General features: G+C 36.7%; 1 protein-coding gene across 3 annotated transcripts in view; it reads right to left on the bottom strand.

The window, feature by feature from the left end:
* Positions 1 to 19,016, bottom strand: part of PCNT (pericentrin) — a 102,880-nt gene that overhangs the window by 83,425 nt on the left and 439 nt on the right. For 2 of the 3 annotated variants that reach the window (XM_035570633.2, XM_035570641.2), the window contains exons 2-11: positions 14,458 to 14,670; positions 12,440 to 12,490; positions 11,543 to 11,722; positions 9,995 to 10,138; positions 8,391 to 8,555; positions 4,525 to 4,617; positions 4,132 to 4,308; positions 2,930 to 3,185; positions 1,025 to 1,083; positions 674 to 848 (exon numbers count right to left, since the gene is read on the bottom strand). In XM_035570633.2, the coding sequence (XP_035426526.1) occupies positions 674 to 848; positions 1,025 to 1,083; positions 2,930 to 3,185; positions 4,132 to 4,308; positions 4,525 to 4,617; positions 8,391 to 8,555; positions 9,995 to 10,138; positions 11,543 to 11,722; positions 12,440 to 12,490; positions 14,458 to 14,670 (1,513 nt within the window). Of the gene's footprint in view, positions 1 to 673; positions 849 to 1,024; positions 1,084 to 2,929; positions 3,186 to 4,131; positions 4,309 to 4,524; positions 4,618 to 4,723; positions 7,115 to 8,390; positions 8,556 to 9,994; positions 10,139 to 11,542; positions 11,723 to 12,439; positions 12,491 to 14,457; positions 14,671 to 19,016 lie in introns of those variants that run through there. The other variant, XM_050711578.1, reaches the window with a different exon arrangement.

Raw genomic sequence — 19,016 nt, 5'->3', positions numbered from 1 at the left:
GCAACCTGACTAGCTATCTCTCTCCACTTCATGGCACACTGCATCTTGTGGGTACTTTTCATGCCATCACTGCCAGCATGGCTGACACTATGGCAGTCAACCACTACTCTGACAAGTGTTTCAGATTTTCAAGCCCTACAAAAGCTCTTCAGAGGTGTATCTCTGATCTGCACCTCAGCAAAGAATGTATGCAACTAGGTACCCATCTTGATCCTCATTTTTCGAGGTAATGAAATTTCCAATTGCAGTAGTCTTAGAAGTGTCACTTCCATAACAGTATTTCAAAAAGATACCATTCCATCAAGTTTTAACTACTGAGAATCCAAATGCAAATATTCTAGTTAGATGAAGCTTCTATTAATAGAAATCTTGATTAATTCAGTGACTGTCAAAACTGGCTTTCATCTGTCAGCAAAACTGCATATCCCTTTAATACTTCCAAAGGAAAACAGAGTCTATCTCATATTCCATACAAGTCAAAATGCAACAGGAAGGTGGGCTTCAAACAACATTTTTCCATTTAGGTCCTATTTTCAAGACAGTCTCATGTCATCAGCCCAATTTTGAAGTAATACATGAATATATTTTGTATTTGCTTTTTATATTTGTTCTAAAACACTTAACTTTCTTATTGTTCAATAAAGAAAAGCACTCCCCAGACCATGGCACTTACATTCAGACTGGTCCTTCTCAAGAGAAAGAAGCCCCAGCTCCACTTTGACCTTTTCTAATTCCATTTCCAGAGTTTTCTGCAGTTCTGCCATTTCAGTCTGATGTTTTTCAGAGAGCTCTTTGCACATGTTTTCTAAACGTATCTCAGACTCTAATTCCCAGTCTCTTTTGATAGTCTAAGAGAGCAAGATATGAGCATTGTTAAAGCAAACACATTTAGTTGGTTTTTCCCCCCCTCTATTTTATTTTTTTAAATAAATATGTAGTAGAGGCAAGACTTCTTCCAACTCTAGTTTAGTGAAAGTTAGTGAAAGAAGTTCTGTTTTTTCTTGTATAAGAACAAAATTTATACCTCTAGTATCTGCATATGTTTCTCTTCCATTTCCATTTCTATTTTCTTTCTCTGATCAACTGTGAAATAAAATACTATTTATTAGTAAATGTACGTAAAATATCTTGCTTAAATGACAAGCAGAAATATGGGTGAAATAGACATTTTCAACATCAAACTCAGGGCTTGAGTAGGTAGGCATGCAGCAGTGTAAGGTGCTGGGCCCTATCTAAACCCATTATCTAAATCTACTGTTATATTATATCCCAGTAAGTCACTTCCATTTTAGAAAATGATACACATTAGCAGTTATAACTGCTAAGACAAGTCTGGAGGTTAAAGTCAGCTTAATTAGCAAAGCAAAGTCTACTTAAGTCTAAAGGATATGAACCACCTCCTTTATTCCTAAACATATTTATTCAAATGCATATCAATGTCATTTTAGTTGCCAACATTTCACTGCACAACATTTAAGCGTTAGAATTATCTGTATCTCCAGAGACACGGCAAAAGAATTAGCAGGCAGCAGCAAGCAGGAACCTCTTTTCAAGTGTCTTTTAAAAATGCCTAGGAAACAGAATGGAAGTCAGATGCTATTATCTGGTCCATTATCAATGACACCTTCCCAACTCATCCCCAGATTCTTTCCAACTTCCGGCTCAGCACCTTTCTTGGTTTGTAAGAACCCTGGAAAGTGCTATCAGTCCCCTCCTCACAGCTGCAAAGTACTGTTGCCTTATCTTAAGGCTTTACTTCAAGTTTCTCAGTGAGAGATGAGATCCCAGAGACTGAGATGGTACCAGCTACCCAGCCAGTGGTCAAGTAGAGGACAAAATTTCATCTATTTTAAAAGATATGAGTGTCACAGCACCCAAATGAGTTGGGGTCATGCCCAATCACCACCTCCTGAAAATTTCCTCTATCCTTCCAGGTAACAGCATCCACAATTCTCTCCTCTCTCCTGCCTCATCTGATTCTGGCCTTTCCTCAGTCCCTGCATTCAAGAAGCACTCTGAAGCACTCTGAAGCAGTTACATTCCTATCAAGTTACAGCACCAAAATGTAAATAAACAGCACTGATCCTGAGAACTATGCCCAGACTTCCTCCTATTCCCAAATTCCACCATGCCATCGGTTCACTGTATTACTGGTGATTACAAACGCCTTTCTATTCTTGAGTTTGAAAGACAGAGCCCCAAAAGATCATCCTCCTCTCAGGGAAGGTCAACTTTTCCTAAAATTTCTTTCCTAAAGTTTCTTCAGTAAAATTGCTGCAGGCCTCATCTTTCTCCAGAAATTCCTCAAGCCCTGTCATACAGTTCAGAAATTTTCTTCTGATCTGGGAGGGGACAAAAAACTCTCCAAAATGCCCCAACCACCATCAGCAGGCCTTCAGTTCTAATAGCTGCACCATTGCTCTTGGTGATGTCAAAACACAATCTGGTATCAAATATATCACACAAAACATCTGGCTTCAAGTTCTCACTGAGCCTTTCAGTTCCTTTCCAACTCCTTTCTCCTACTTTTGAAACATAAAAGCATGCAAGCCAGGAAGAATTTTCTATCTTGTTGGGAACACAGTAGCCAATGTTGACTTAGGGCAATAAAATCCCCTAAAAAAACATAGGGTAAAAGCTCTACACTTTGCACCGATTAAACTCTTTGGGACAGCTCTGTCTAATGCTTCCTAAAACCAACTAGTTCAGTATACTTTTTTTTAAATCAGAGGTAGTAACAAAACACTCATGTAGTTGAAGAAGAATTAAGGTTAGGTCTGGACAACTTCATTTTTGCATATAAGATGTAATTGTGCACATGCAAGCCGAGCCACTGCCTCTAATCAAGACAATGCCAGCCTTCAGTCAAAAGGCCAGCTCTACACCCTAATAGGAAAGAATAATACTGATTGGATTTCAATTTTAATACCTAATTCTTGCTGATACTTTGACTTCAGGTCTTCTTTTTCCTTCAAACACTGTTCTTTAGTCTTCTCCCACTCCAACTGATGGCGGCTTTGCAGAATTGCTACTTCCTGAGCACGCTTATCATTGAGCATCTCCCGTAGCTCCACAAGTGCAGTTTCCTTTTCTTTTCTCAAGTTAGACTGAGTAAGCTCAAGCTGAGAGGTGTGCATATTATTTAAGCTTAGGCGTAAAGCTTCCAATTCAAGACTGTGCAGTGTCTGTAATGGAGAAGAAAAAGCATGTCCCTCTTCTAATGAAATGTGCTCACTGTTTTCATAACTAGCTTCAGTTTGAATTGCTTTCAACTACTAACACATGTAAGTTTTGCTTTCCTGTAGTTGAAAAATATTTCTTCATTGCAGGGACAGAACCCCAAAATAAATTGACTATTACAGATTTACACGTTATTTGCAGTGTAAAGTAGGTGGTTTTCCTTACCTGCCTCTTAACTTCATCTCCAACCAAATACCTTGCATCTGTCCATTTCTTCACAATTTCTTCACACAAGCACACCACATCCCTTCATTGTCTATTACAAAATTCCTTATTTGCTATTGCTTATAAAATGGTTCAAAGCAAAGTTCTAAATCGGTATTGGAAAAGTGGAAATTAAGTTCACCAGAAGTATTAAACATCTATCAGTTAGAAATGGCAGCTAAAACAGGCTGACAACTTTCCAATTCCTGGATAAACTAAACAGTATACCAGTATCTTGTAATTAGACTTGCAACCAGACACATTCTTACCATTTTTACTTTGCATTTAGTGGAAGTGTTAAAAAGCCCAGTAAATACTTAAGGGGAAGTCAGGTTTACACAGTTCATTTAAACACAGAAGTAATACAAATTACATTAATGGGATTTTTTTTTTTATTTTATAAATTTGTTAAACTTACCAAGACATGAAAAATTACTGTTTTGTCTTTTTTTTTTAAGCCATTAATTGAAGCATCTGATTTCCTTTGAAATTAATGTCAATATACAATAGCAGTGAGGATGATCCTGGGGAGCTCTTTCAGAGCATATCAACTATTGCCCACCAAAGAAACATTCTTAATTCAATTTCAGCATTTCATAAAATAGCATACACAGTAGAGACAAAAAATAAATCAAGGAGCCTTCTCTTTGCAACAAATACAGTAATTACTGTGTTTCTTTATTTTACCTGTGATTGGAGCTGGGCTTGCTCAATCTCTGCTTTGTGTGTGGCTGCCATTTGCTGCTGAAGTTCATCCAACCGGTGTTGCTGTTCTCTGTTTAGTGAGGCACGGAGCTCCTCCATTTCTTCTTCATGCTTAGTAATTAGTTCAGAGATTTCACGTTCATGCTCTCGTTCATGTACCTGCACAGAACACTCAGATAAAGGTTTTTCTTCAAAACAGTGTTTGTTAGTCCCACTAAAAAGTTACCGGGCCAAAATTTTCCCTTCCACAAAACCCCAAATCAAAGACAACATAGATTTTTCCACCTCCAAAATATTTTTAACTGTTTTTCTATTATCTACAAACAATGCAAGATGAGTTTATTTTTCTGAAATAAGCCTGATTACACCATTTACCTTTTTTATTAAAGCAAGCTGTTCTTTTCTTTCTTCCTCCAACTTCTGCTGCTTTTCAACTTTATCTTTTATTTCATTATTTAATTCTTCTATCTGAAAACAGGGATACAAACATTTGCAGTGAGTACTTTAAGTATTCTGAAACCCAAGAACTGCCATTATTGGTGTTGCCTACCTCCTTCTTGTGTGTCAAACTCACTTTAGTTAATTCCACAAGGTGCTGAGACTCCATTTTATCAATTTCCTCTTTGTAATGTTTCACCATCTCAGATTGTGCCTCCTGCACAGCTTGTGCAGACTGAAAGGACTCCTGCAAGTGATTTTCAAGCTCCAGCTGAACCTTCTTCAAATGAGCTATTTCTTCAATTAGCTGGCTTTCTTTCACATTGTATTCAGTACTTTTTGCCTCTATTTCAGCATTAAGTTTATTAATTTCTGCATTATTCAAGTTCAACTTGTCCTCATATCCCAATCTTTCACACTCCTGTACCTCTTTGAGGTTTTGCACTTCAGTATTAAGTTCACGTATGTTTCTCTCAAGATGTACTACGATGCTAGCATTTGCTGCTAAAGCATTCTCTGCTTTTATTAGATCTTTCTCCATGGATGATAATCTCTTGCCCAACACTGTTTTTTCCTTCAATAAGAGTGCTAAATTTTGTTCTCTGTTACTGATTTCAGCTTTGAGCAGATCCTGTTCTTTTAGCAATGTCTCTTCAAGTACAGCTTTCTGACCAAGAAGCTCTGTTATTGCCAGATTTTTAGCCTTCTGAGCATCAAGCTGGGTCTGCATTTGATCCCTTTGACTTTGCAGAACAGCCAACTGACGTCCAAAAAGAGACTGTACTTCACTTGTTACAGAATCAGAAGCTGTTTTCTGCTCTTGTACTTCTTTCACTAATTGCTCCTGAGTTCGCAGCTGCGCCATCAACATTTCTCTTTCTTCCTGGAGGTCTTTCAGCATTTGTTGCCAGGTAGAGGATTTTGATGTTTGTGTTAAAGGCTCCACAGCATGGTAAGGTTGGCCTCCATCCTCACCCTGTTGCTTTATTAGGTGGCTTATTTTGTTTTCAAGTTCCTTCTCCTTCTCTGTTTTCTGAAGAAGTTGCTTTTCACAACAGACCCGTGCTTCACGTTCCTTATTCAGTTCCACACGCATAAGAGAGAGCTCAGCTATCACTTTTTTCCATTTTCCAGCAGCTTCTTGGGTCTCCTGTTGAGATTTTTCCAAGGCTGACTCCTTTTCATGAAGCTGTTCGGTTAGCTTGTTTAGTAGACAGATGTGTGAAGCTCTCTCGTCATCCTTTACAACATCACAGTTGCTTATTTTGTTTTGCTGCAGGGAGCCATCTGACAAAAACGAAATGAAGTCCTCTACTTCCACCTCAGTTTTTTCAAAAGTCTCTTGAGCCAAACTGCTATGACATGTTTTTTCATCAAGGCCAAAGTTTAATTGAGGAGGTTTAAAATCCATGCTGGGTTCTAAAAGCACATTACTGTCTAATCTGTACCTACTGCATCTATCTTCTTCAATGGCATAACCTTCAGAACTGCCTGACACATATGACTGCTCTGGTCTTTCTGTGGAGACAAGATATTTAGCCAACATGTCTTCATCAACAGTGAAAAACCCAGGTTCTGACAATTGTTCTTCAGACAGGTAATCTCCTTCATTACCTTCGCTTTCTTCGACCCTTGAACTCATTATTTCTTTTGATTCACTTCTTGATGAGTCTACTCCCAGTTCGCACTGAAACTCTAGTTCTTCAGGAACAAACTCTTCTTCACCTTTAAAGTGACATGGTTTATTCATTATCTCCTCAAGTACCAGAGCTGCAGAGAGTGAAACATCTGGTAAAGGGTGTTTTTTCCTTCAAGATCATTAGATTTTTATTGGAGACAATCTCTTCATTGTACTCTTGCCTTGCATCTGCACTGTTTTCAGCCTCAAAAAGAGGCTTTTTATGTAATTCCTGGATGCATGAATCCAGTTCCTGAATCTCTTCATTCAAGTACTGTTTTTCTTGTTTATATTGCTGGGCTTCCTTGACCTGCTCTTCTGCCTCAGAAAGACGAGACTTAAGGACATCAATTAAAATTTTGTATTGAACCTCAATTTCAGTCTTCTCTCTCTGGAATTTTTCCTGCTGATTTTCAAGTTTCTTCCTCAAATTTTCTTTATGAATTTCAGACTCATGAAGACTGTTATTTAAGTCGATTATTATGCTGTTCAAATTCTGAATGTGCTCCTCAGAATTCAGAGCAGAGAGTTCTTTTTTTAACTGTTCAAGGTCATTTTTATATTTTAAAATCATTTCTTCTTCATATATCTGCTTCGTTTCTGCAATCTCTTTTCTGTGGCATTTCTCTAGCTCAGCCCTCAAGTTCTCTAACTGTCTGCAAATATCCTTTTCATAATTCATTTTCAGTTCAATACACTGCTCTTCTTTCATTTTTGATAATGTTATTTCATTTTTTAATTCTGTTATTTCCGAGTCCCGGAGAGAAAGAGTATGTTGTAGTACAGACAAGTTAAATCTTTCTGATGTTAGTAGATCCTGAAGATTTTTAATGTGTTGTTCTTTTTCTCCTATGCTTTCATATAGCTGCTGCATTGTATCTTTCATACCCTCTTCCATTAGAGCAAGCAGATTTTCCTTATCTTTGGTATTCTTAAAAATAAAATACATGAAATGTGATGTTTTACTTTCCTTAAACCTCCTGTTTTTCATGTCTCTTCACATATAATATTTACCCTTAAGTGCATAGAGTATCATTGGCCTAGGCAATATGATTTCTAAGCATATCCTTGACCATGGGAAGCACTACTGAAACACTGATCAATGTGGTAATATCAAGTTTTCCATGGAATAACGAATAATATGCCACTGACTCCAGAGAGAAAGGAAGACTGTCTGAAATTGTGTATTTTGAATAAAAATGAGTAAAATAATAAGTACTGCAGACACCTCTTCACCTCACATCCATTTGCACACAGAAAACACCTTCTACAGGAGAAACAGGCCAAAGAACAGCCATGTCAAATTTTGACTCATCTTTGACTTAAAAATGTAAGACTTCTATCTACAGCATGGCTGGTTGTGTACTTAAAGGAAATCAGACCTTCTAAGATGCTCCTTTAATATACAATAGCAACCATAATCCCTATAAATTTGGTTCTAAAGACAGACTTGTTTTGTCCCATGACCATACCACTTCAGCAGTTCAGAATTATCACCAAATTTGAAACATTATAAAAGGTGGCAGAACTCTTCAACTTTATTTTCCTGAAATGTTTACATGAAAATACTCCCTCCAGGTTTCCTCTCTTTTGTATCTGAAACTAACATGACTAGACATACAGTTAAAACACGTATATCAGAATAAAAGTAACTGTTCAAATACAACAGTAAAATTATTACATGCTTATACAGCAACCTTCATCCTCTTGAAGCCTCTGCCAATTACCTTCCCACATGTCAGTTCAGTGGTCCTATTTCTGACTGCAATTTATTATACAACAGTTGAGTAACAGAGTTAAAGACCATCTCTTCTGTTATGGAAACAGGTGGAGTAATTTCAACAGTTAAGCAAATTTTAAAGAGCCAGTATTGAATTCTCATTTCTTACAAAAAAAATGAAATTGTGAACAGCTATTTTGCCTTATCTTCTTGCCTTCAGAAGAATAGTTTTAATTACAGGCTAAAGAATAGTTTCAGTCCTGAAGCAACCATACTAGCTCATGCACAAATTAAACGTTCATTACAGGTTCTTCCTCCAAAAAGAACCATCTTGGCTTACACAACTGAAACAGAAACCTGACTGCCTAGAACTCTTAATTATAAAAGAACTTCAAGCAGTTTTACCTTCTGAGAAGACTCAAGCTGTACTTCTAGGTCATGTGCTCTCTGACACAGCATCTCCAAGCGTACATTTTGTTCTTTAAGTTGGTTCTGAAACAAGGACATCTGCTGCTGGGCTTCTAACACCTCTTTCTTCCCAGGGCTTTTACTCTTTAGCATCTCATTAACCTGAGCACATATGTACTCACAGTCAGAACATTTATATTATATTAAGTCCTACACTAATCTCACTGCATGCATGAAATATACCATATTCATTTAATATAAATATACTGTCTCTTTCATTCTCGGTGGATAAGAAACTTCCTAAAAAGTCAGTAGTATTTCAAACATAACTGGCGTCTAAGAACTGTAAAAATATAATGTTAAATTGTTAAATAATTAATCTCTACGAAGCTCCCAAAATGAGACAGGATTTCCAACAGACTGGACATTCCGTTAAGATGACAATGAACAAAAATAACACTTTTTTCCAAACTATTTACAACTCAATACTAAAGGGTTTTTCACTTCCCAACTCCCCCAAAATGAAAATAAAATGTTTACCACTACCACTTTTAAAAAAAGTCTGAAGGCAAAATAGAATTCATTTTTATTAATTTTAAGAAACGCTTTCTAAAAACTTTGCTAAAACCAATAAAATATCAATATATTCAAGACAGTACTAATATTTTTACCTTTTACAAAAATTGACATGATTCCATGAACAATTTGCACCATATTAGTAGCCTTTACTTAGTATATGCCTGAATTGCTATTTAGAGGCATTATTATTGTATTTCAACAGCTTACGGAGGAAATCCCAACAGTTATTTGTGGAACAGTTTTCACCGTTACTGAATATTTTGTCAATACCATTTAGAACTGTACACAGAAAGCAGTATTTTTTTTGTTCTTTTCCAAAGTTTGGATTTCATTTAGCAGAGGAATTATTTTTATTGGCATATACTACAAGCCTCCTGAGAGAACAAGCATTCAGGCATTAATAGAGAGTAGCCACTGAACATTATTTAAAAAAAAAAAAGCAGATTAAAGGACATAATATGTCCTAGCATCCAGGGTCTCAGTTCCACGATCAACTTCTTGCACAGAAGCAGGTTCCTATGTATCAAGGGGTTATATCAACAATCTTCAAATTATTTTATATCTCCCCCTTTGAAGCAATGCACATTACCTCAACATAAGTTTCTGTATTACAGCTCAGCTGTTACAGTCATCTCTCTCTATACACACAGAGCTTTCTTCAACAAAGGCAAGGTAAACTGGTCACATTGTTACAGCAACTGTTGTGTACAGATCCCAAAAGTATTATGGAAAATTCCCTATCAGGTACTAAACTGAGGGACAAGAGCATAATGACCTCCCAAATATTTCATAGGAAGTAAGCAGAACATAAGGATTTCTCCAGGAGTTCTCTCCAGCAACTGAAAAAAACACTAAACCACAACTCTGCCTTGCCCTGAAATCATTTTCACTGCTGCATCACAAACTGAACTATGAAGAGGTATGTAATAAGCTTGGAATGTTTTACATGTTTAAATTTGAAATCTGTTCCCCCTCCCTCCACCTGCCTTTGTAAGGAAGCTAAAATCAGAGAAGGAGCATACCTGATGTAACTGAAGTTGTAAGTCATGGATCTGATCAGCTACATGTGAAGCCTCTTCTTGTAGGTCATTTCGATCCTTCTTTGCCTGTTGAAGGCAGCTTGTTAGTTTCCTTATGACTTCATTTTGCTCTTGAACAGTTGTTTCCTAAGTGAGTCACAAGAAATACACTTTTAAAATGAAAATATTCTTAGCATATTATGAACAGAGTGAGCTTGCCTAAAGCAAAGCTGTTAGAATCCACTGTTAGATAGAACTTTTAGTAAGTTCACACCATAGGATCAGGAATATTTTTGTTAAAACATGATAACAGGAGTGACAAAATCGAAATCTTCCACTGATCTCAAAGAGATACAGAAGCTAACTAAAACTCATTTGTTTTTTAAGCAAATAACAGGATACCATAATGAAAATACTTTTACTTAGAAATTTTGTAGCTCATATTGATGATGTAAAAGCAATTAAGTTTAAGTCTTTCACAGGCTGTAACAAATTTATCTAGTACCCCCTAAATTTTTTCCTATGTCAGCTCTTCAGCCACGTGAGAGAAAGCTAATGAGATGGGATACATTAACAACAACTTTTGGTAATCACATCAATCTTTTCAAGGTGTTTCCTCACCAACAGGAAATATATTTGTTTCCCAATCCTAAAGAGAGGAAAAAAACACATAAAGGAGAAAATTATTCTTCGGATGCACCCAATAACTTACCTTTACACAAAAAGGCTAGAGAGGGGGAATTTAAAATATATTTAATATTTTTGGAGATGGAAAGATCCACGTCAGTTTAATAAAATTTACCTTATCCTACTTAATCGCTTGTCCATACTAAAAAGTGCACCCCTAAAAAAGCACCAGAAAAAACACGCAACCAAGAGTAATGACCTTGGTCATCTCAGCAGCAAAAAGGGGGAAGAGGGAGGTCTACCACCCACACGAACATTTTAAAAGGAGACTAACTGCATCTACTAAGTGTTTTTCAGGTACATATCCACAGGAACGCTGACACTTCAGTACGCTCTTCCTTTTAAATAGTTTGAAGAATACTTTGTTTTGTTCTTGTTTTTCCACCATTTGAAAGCATGACCTTGATATATATGTTTTTAACATCAGTATTTATAAAAATATAAGCTCTATGCTGTTACATTGAGCCCCAACTCAATTAATGATTAATGCTACTTTCCTTAGGGATTCTTACAAGTGCTTTCTGTAAAGGTTCACTCCTCAATACAGCAAGACAAAAATTAATAAAGAAAAGGAAACATCCAAATAATTCTGCTCAGAAATGTTCATCTAAGCATTTCAACAAAATCTCTCAAAATAAAACTACATCATATCCAATTTCATCCACATTTGATACAAGTAATATGAAGACCTGGACACTGATTACACTAACTGATGAAGAGAAAATATAAGTATTGATTTTGGCAACACATGCTAACAAGGTGAAGTACTTTTCAATAAAAAAATAACAGGGTTCTGTGTCCTATATATTTTTTAAATTAAAATAAAGTCATACTAACCCCATTGTCTAATTCTATGAAACATACCTGGAGCTGCATAGAGTCTCTCTGCTGGGTAAGTTGTTCTTGTAGTTCATCCATTTGTGCAGTGAGCCTTTCAACTGCTTCCTGTTTCTCCAGAAGTCTGTTCTCTAACTCAGCTATTTTAGTTTGACACATCTTAGCATCAAGCTCACTGCATTCTGCAGCAGAATTTATTGTAACTGTCTTCATAAAAGAAAAAAATGATTTTATTCACCAAAAAAAATATACCATTTCTGTTTTATGACAATTCTGGCTATAAATTCAGATGCAAGCTTAAATTCTGGGCAAATTCTATTTTAAAAATAAATCAACATTTAAACTTTGTATTTAACAAAAAAATGTTTATAACTTCTTTAAAATAAATCCTTTGAAATAAAATTTAATTCTTTAAAATTTCAAATATTTTTTTCCCCATAGGTAACATTTTCACATGATAAAGGGCAGAAGAGTTGTGATACTACAGAGCCAAACTGTGGCAAAGTGCCATGTTGGCTTCTAACAGCAAAACAAAAACTGAGTAAAAAGAAGAAATTGCTACTGTTAACCCTGTGGCTTCTTAGGAGCACTATCATTACAATTCTGTTGTAAGAGACAGTACCTTGCACTTCAGACTTAGTTTTTAATATATGAAACAATTAAAGAATAAGCCTACTTTTAAATTAAAAACATCATTCAAATTCAGCCAGACAAGTCCTATGATTTCAGTACACTTTTCTTACCAACCAATTTCACAACTAGTACACGTGTGCATATAAATGCCAGCTTTAAACTGTAAAATGGCATTTGATAACAATGCTCAGTATCTATATATACACACAGCACTTTAGTAACCAGTTATACTCTTCCTTTAGATATATATCAGCACCTTTTATTAAGCGCACAAAAAGAATTCACACTTACTTCAGCAGCATGATCATTCACTGCATCATGGATGGACATATCAGCACTCCTCTGGTAAGCAAACAAATAAAACAAACACCAAATCACAGACATTTTAAAGGTACATAAGGAAAAGCAGAATTATTTTGGAAACACCCTAAGCACAAGTGACAAGGGTCCACACTGCAAGACAACACACAAATGACAGAGAGAGAGAGACTGACTTAAACATTTATCTATATGATCATCCATGGTCAAATCAATGAAATATATGCAGAAATTCTATAATTATTATGAATGACTAAAAATTTAGGGCTAAGTCTCACCATTGAGATTCAATGTTTTATCTCCTGCTTTTGTGGCCCGCAAATACAGTTGATCACTCTTTTTAAATCTACCACTAAATATTAGTAAGTTAATTGACAGAATGAGTTAAGAAACATGAAACTCATTCAGTTAAAAAAGCAATACTATTTTTTCTGATGCATATCCTTACTGTTGTATGACATCTTCGAAGACATTAAACTATCACCAAACTTACCCGTAAGACAAAATAAAATGACTAGCACTATTTTGAAAAGGGAGCCAATAACCCTGCTTTTATGTTGAATCAGCACCAAGTCTCCACTGACCACTGTCTACATTACCTAGAAAACAATTCCACTTACTTTATAAGCAGGGTATTATGACAGAAGCTTTTTATTAGCAATAAGAGTTTTGTTTTAAGTTCACATGAATTTAACAAGAGCACTGCTGCTAATGCTACAGTTAAGTGACAAAAATACTGCAAGCTTTTTTTTTCCTAATGCTGACAGCTTAGCATGTAGTTTCATAAAAGCCTTTCTAATTCTCGTGATACATTCAAGATATCCTCAAAGCACTAGGGATACTGTCACAACAGAAAGTATAATAAACAAAATGGTATTCTCCATTGTTTCAGGTCTGCATATATCCTAGTTTGATGCTACTGTTGTATGTTGTGAAAATACATCAAGCTGCTTTTTATGCAGAATGCACTGCCACCCCCCAGATTCACTTTGCTTAGAGAATAAACTCTGCATAGAGAACACACTCAAACTACTTTCTAAGTAAAATCCCAGACTGAGATAGATACAATTTATGGTAGCCAGAAAGTTGAATTGTAGCTTTTGAGCCTTGTAAAAGTCATAGTCAGCCATTTCTGAAGCAAGAAATTCCTATTAAAAAATATTGTTCAAAACTACATTTTTATTATGAGAAAGATGAAAAAGCTATGTGACTATCCACAGCTGACAAAAAAAACTGCTTGTGAGCTGAAGCAAGAAAGCAACTGCTTAATTCAAACAGATGAGTAAACCTATTAGTAGACAACTGCTTATCTCAAGCTGTATCACAGGCTATATATTTCCACATTTATTAGCATGCCTACAACACTACCTCTAGCAGGTTATCCATTCAAACATCCTCAAATACATCAGGCATAAGCAGAGTCACCTTTTAAACAAAGGTGTCAGAGAATGTAATGTCTGTGCTGGCTCCGCATTATTACAGTAACTGATAAGAACATGCTGCAACAAATTTTTTTTTTCAGAATAGGGTAAGCACATCTGAGACAGCAAAGTAATATGTAACCAAGTATTATAAGGTCCTGGCACTTTCACTCATTTACCATGAACTTTAGACTGAATTTGCCATTTCGTGGAATCACAGCCACAGAATCAGAAATCTGCCCAAAGAGAAATTCAAGGCAGCAAGAGATGAAAGACCTCAATTTATCAGGCAAACAACCAACAGCTCCTTGACAATACCTGTCCGTTCCAAAAAATGGAAGTGTTTGGATGAGATTCAAATAGTGAAAAAAATAAGGTGTTTTTTTTCTAGTTATTTATATCACTTTAAGAGAATTAACTATTACAAAAGGAAAAGGTTATTTTCCTTACTTCTCAATAGCAGCCAGCTGACAGTGCCAGAGAGCTAATACCCAATTAAGCAGAACGATCATCTGGAATACTTGCTATTTGCAGGTGGAGTGAAGTGAAACAAGAAATGCTAACATTTACCTCTGTTTCTGTTGTTGTCTCTAGGAGACTGGTGTCTGCAGCCTTATTCTCTATACTGTTACCAACATCTGGAAAGTCACAGCCTTGGGCCACTAGTGCGTGCTCTTCCTGTGGAACGTCATGCGTGTGGACAGACGAGCCCTTCCTCTTCGCCGTCTTTTTCTGCGACTGCGCGATGTCGCCTTTTGTTTTTCGTTGTCTGAAGTAAGCAAACTGTGCAGAAAAGATTGGAACAGGTAGAGGGAGAGGTAAGTGAGAAAAAGGTAGCAGGACCACAAAATTAACGCACTCATGGGTGACAAAGACTATCCTATCTTGATAAAATATATACATGTGCAGAAAACCTGCTTTATCTCCCTACTTTCTACACATTCAGAATATACTGGGTAACTGTGCAATTAATCAAGAAATCTCACACCAGTACTATAAAGACTCATTTCAACACAGGAATCAAATTTTACTCAGTGAAGCTTCATGTGTCAATGACAATTCAGAATTACAGCAGGACAGATTAGTAAAGGAACAAGTTGTTAATATACTAGTATCATTAGGAAAAAAAAAAGAACAGTCTTTCTGCAAGACAGGCAAAACCAATAACCCCCTAGAAATGCATTAAACAGATCTTTGCGAGCATAAGCGTTAAGACTAAAATTAACGGAAGTCCTCATGCTCCTTCCCTGCCACCCCCTTAAGTGAATACAGCAAAACTTCCCAGCAAGAAAGCAGACTATAGTACATAAATAGAAAATTAATTAAGCCAGGTCATTTTAATTTCTTCTGTTGAAGAATCAGATGTTCTACTTTATCAGACTATCACAGCTCTGTGAAGCACCAGGGACTTGCAAAGAATGTCACTGACAGAATTTATTACCCAACTTTCCTTAGCACCTTAAACAGCTTAAAAAGGATTATCATATTTTCAACTCCAGTATTATGTTTAGACAGCATTTCCAAGTAGCATCTCCCTCACAGCATAAATCCAGGCATCCTTCTAGTAGGGAAAAAGCCTTCCCCAAGGTTATCGACTACACTGTTAATATATCCTTGTGATGAGATAGAACAGATAGTGAAAATGACGACAGGATGTAGGTACTCACAACTGCAAAGTTCTACTTGCAATATCTGAGAGAACCCACTGTTTCCTAGCTTGGTTCTCCTGTAGTACAGCAACATTGCAGAAAAATCTTGCCCCTTTCTTTGGCTCAGATTCTCTCCTTACACCCATGCCAATTTCATTACAGAAACTTCTGTCTGACAGTTTAGCTACTCAGCAGATACACAGTACGTACGCTCTGCAAATATGTATTTCATGCAGATATGGAAGACACCAGTTTCTCACAAGCATTTAAGTTATGTGCAAACTTTTTTTAATGATTAAATCCTGTAGACCATTAAATAAAGCTGTAATGAGACAAATACTATTTGCTGAAGTCAGGCGCTAACTATCACTTACTGATGGTATTGTATGTGAAAAATAGCTACTGCACTAATTAAGCTGATAACACAGGAAAAGGGGACAGGAGGAATCCTGCAGAATAACAGAAACTGGAGGAAGCTGCTGAAGCAGAAAAATGGGAAAATAGGAGTAAAATGCATAGAAAATATGAGAAACAAAAAGGCAGAGAGGGTTCTCATCCTAGAAAGGAGTCAATGATTTCATGAAGCAAGACCAAGAAAGATATTTGACACTAAAAAAATAAGATTTACCATGACCAAACATCTATACAAGTACAAATTTTTAAATGCACATCTCAAAAACAAAAATGAAAATTTTGTCAAATTCTTATATATTAAAAGAATGAAAGCGAAATAAGCATCATACAAGAATTACCAACTACTCCAAAATTCCTGGTAACTACTGGATTTATTATCCCATGAAAGTGTCTGGAGTCAAATTGCAGATTTATGGAATCACTGGGTGAGGAAAAGCACCCTTTAGGGCATTACCAGGTTTCCAAAGCCTTTAATGAGCTACATAAATTTAAGTGTCATTACACAAATTTCAGTGTCATCAGATAATACACAATCAAGTGACACTAATTAGTACATGTGAATATGAAGAAAGCAGTTAATACTGATTCTTCCTCCATTACAGTGAGATCCCGTCATGCCCCTTTTGATCGACCTGATCCTCAGTCTGCTTTCTAGCAGCACATACAGAGGTGAGACCTTTACTTTTAACCAGGACTTAGTAAACCAACGTTGCACCAACAGCACTGCCCATTACAGTATCCAAAGCAGCTCTCAGCACAGAAGTAGCCTTTTCACAGATACTGATAGATTCAAACTTCACTTAACTTCCACTGGTCAGCTGCTGGTTTTAAGTCAGTCAAAAACAGCAACCACATGGCACTTCTGGACTGGTACAGCCAAATGAACATCCTGGCACTACAACAGGCCCACAAGGCTTTATTTCCCCCTTTGATGAACTGCTGTGGTGACATCCTCCAGCACAGCGTCCTAAGCTGACTAACACCAGTGGCACAGGCCAGCATACAGGAAAGCTGCAGCAAATGGAACGCAGCTCAGCTCTCCCCAGCCTACTGGGAACATAATTTACTCTTTGACTTACTGCTTTACACATTTCAGAAATCAGTACCAAAAGAACATCCAAAGAAAATGCAACAGAACAGAAAACCACATCAGCACCCAAATAGAAACAGATTATTCAAACATCCACCTCTTAGATACAGTAAACATAAACAAGTACTTTTGGACAAAACCAAGAAAGAATTTCGAAGAATCTCAAACTGATGAAGCAGGAAGACTTCCTGGAAAACTTGTACTCCTTGTTGAGCTCCTACCACGTAAAATGCAGGAACAGAAGAAACATCTCACACAAGGTATGATACACACAGGTCTGTAACCAGATGTGCAGCAGGTTAACACGCATCTTGGCTAACTTCAGAAGAGTGAAAAAAAATCACATTTTTTTTGTTTGCTGGGGTGTTTTTTTGTTACATTTCCCAATTACTACCCTGACCATCAGTATTACATTTATGAAAAATGGAAATTTGAAAAACCTGACACAGTCAGTATTTAGTAGCTGCCAAATATCAATTTCTAATTAATATAGAAGTTGGGTTTGTTTTTATTATTTGGTGGCAACTTCAAATACATTTCAATAATAGTTTTTATCCCTACATGAAAAAGAATAACACGGGCACTGTTTTAAAGAGAAAAACTTACACATTATCGCCCTTTCCCAAGTCATTATTTAGCAGACCAAGACCTGTGCATGAGACAAACAACATACTAAACAACAATTCACACCTCTAGATTCAAGCAGTATCAGACACAGTTAGCATGACCACATTGTTGTAGCAACCTGCCTTGTAGTAACCAGATGCCTGCAACACACAACAAGCCTCATGCTCCTGTCCTGTTCAGCAACACAGTGAGATGATTCAGGAAGCTGATCTGGATGAACAATGAATTCTGCTGTTTTGGTCCACAGCCTTAGGTAGCTGTATGCCTTCACCACAGGAAGAAAATACTGCACCTAATCACTTTCAAAATAATATTTGCATTCATAAGGAGGACAACACAAAGAAGAAAACTAAGGAAAGACGCTTCCCTACTGATTTCTTCAAAAATACAAGCTATCCAAAGGAAGTTTCTGAAACAAGTTACAGTCCAGTAGCCAACCTACACAGCAACATGACCAAATACTACTGTGGGCTTAAGAACATGAAAAGGACCACTGAATAAGACCAAATGTCCATCTTATATTGGGCTAAATACTAGAAGAGAAGTTAGCTCTTCAACTTCAGGCATGTAAGTAAAGACAAAAACAGGGCAAGCACATAGCCATGCACTAGAAACTAGCTGAGCATACCAAGGAATCTATAGCTCGCAGTTACTTTCCTATGCTGAAACATAGTATCTTTGTGTTTAATGAGCCCCAATAAATATTTCTTCTATTAATTTGTCCAGGTGTTGTGTTGCTTTTTTTTTTTTTTGAAAAATCTAGTGCCCACAGTCTGCTAGGTAAATAATGGATCTCTGTGACATTTTAGTAAGCAAAGGAAGCACTACACCCATCTCTGCCTTTCTACACTTCTACAGTCTTTTCTCTTAGCATAGGTTGCCATAAAACAGCAGCATTGATGGAGCTGCCAGGGACAAAGCTGCTAATGATTTTTGTTTTTAAATGGTAAGATAAAAGATATTTAGTATCTAGTTTAACAATGACAAAAAAGATGCAGCACTGGCTCTGCAGACATAACTTGAAACTTAATGCAGGTCCCTACTTATTTTTTTTCCCAGTGGCAAACAACAGCTGTACAACAGGTGGGAACTAGTAACTTGTTAAAGGCAAGTATAACACATTTTTCTGACTATAAGCAGACACCGCACTTACAGAAGAGTTACAAAAGAAACATTAAAATAAGTCTTGCCGCAGGTAATCTAACTTTTCAACCTGAGGAACTCCTGTTCTCAAGGTTCTCATTTTCAGTATTAATCCAAAAACTAATCACGCAATCCTTCCCTGACAGAGGATAGCGTCCACACGGCATGTACGAGGGCTGCGAAGGCAAAGTAGATGCGGAGCTGCT

This window comes from Cygnus atratus, chromosome 6 (assembly GCF_013377495.2).
Source record: "Cygnus atratus isolate AKBS03 ecotype Queensland, Australia chromosome 6, CAtr_DNAZoo_HiC_assembly, whole genome shotgun sequence".
Classification (NCBI taxonomy): Eukaryota; Metazoa; Chordata; class Aves; order Anseriformes; family Anatidae; genus Cygnus; species Cygnus atratus.
Note: the sequence above shows the minus strand (reverse complement) of the source record. Positions and strands in the feature narration are given on the sequence as shown.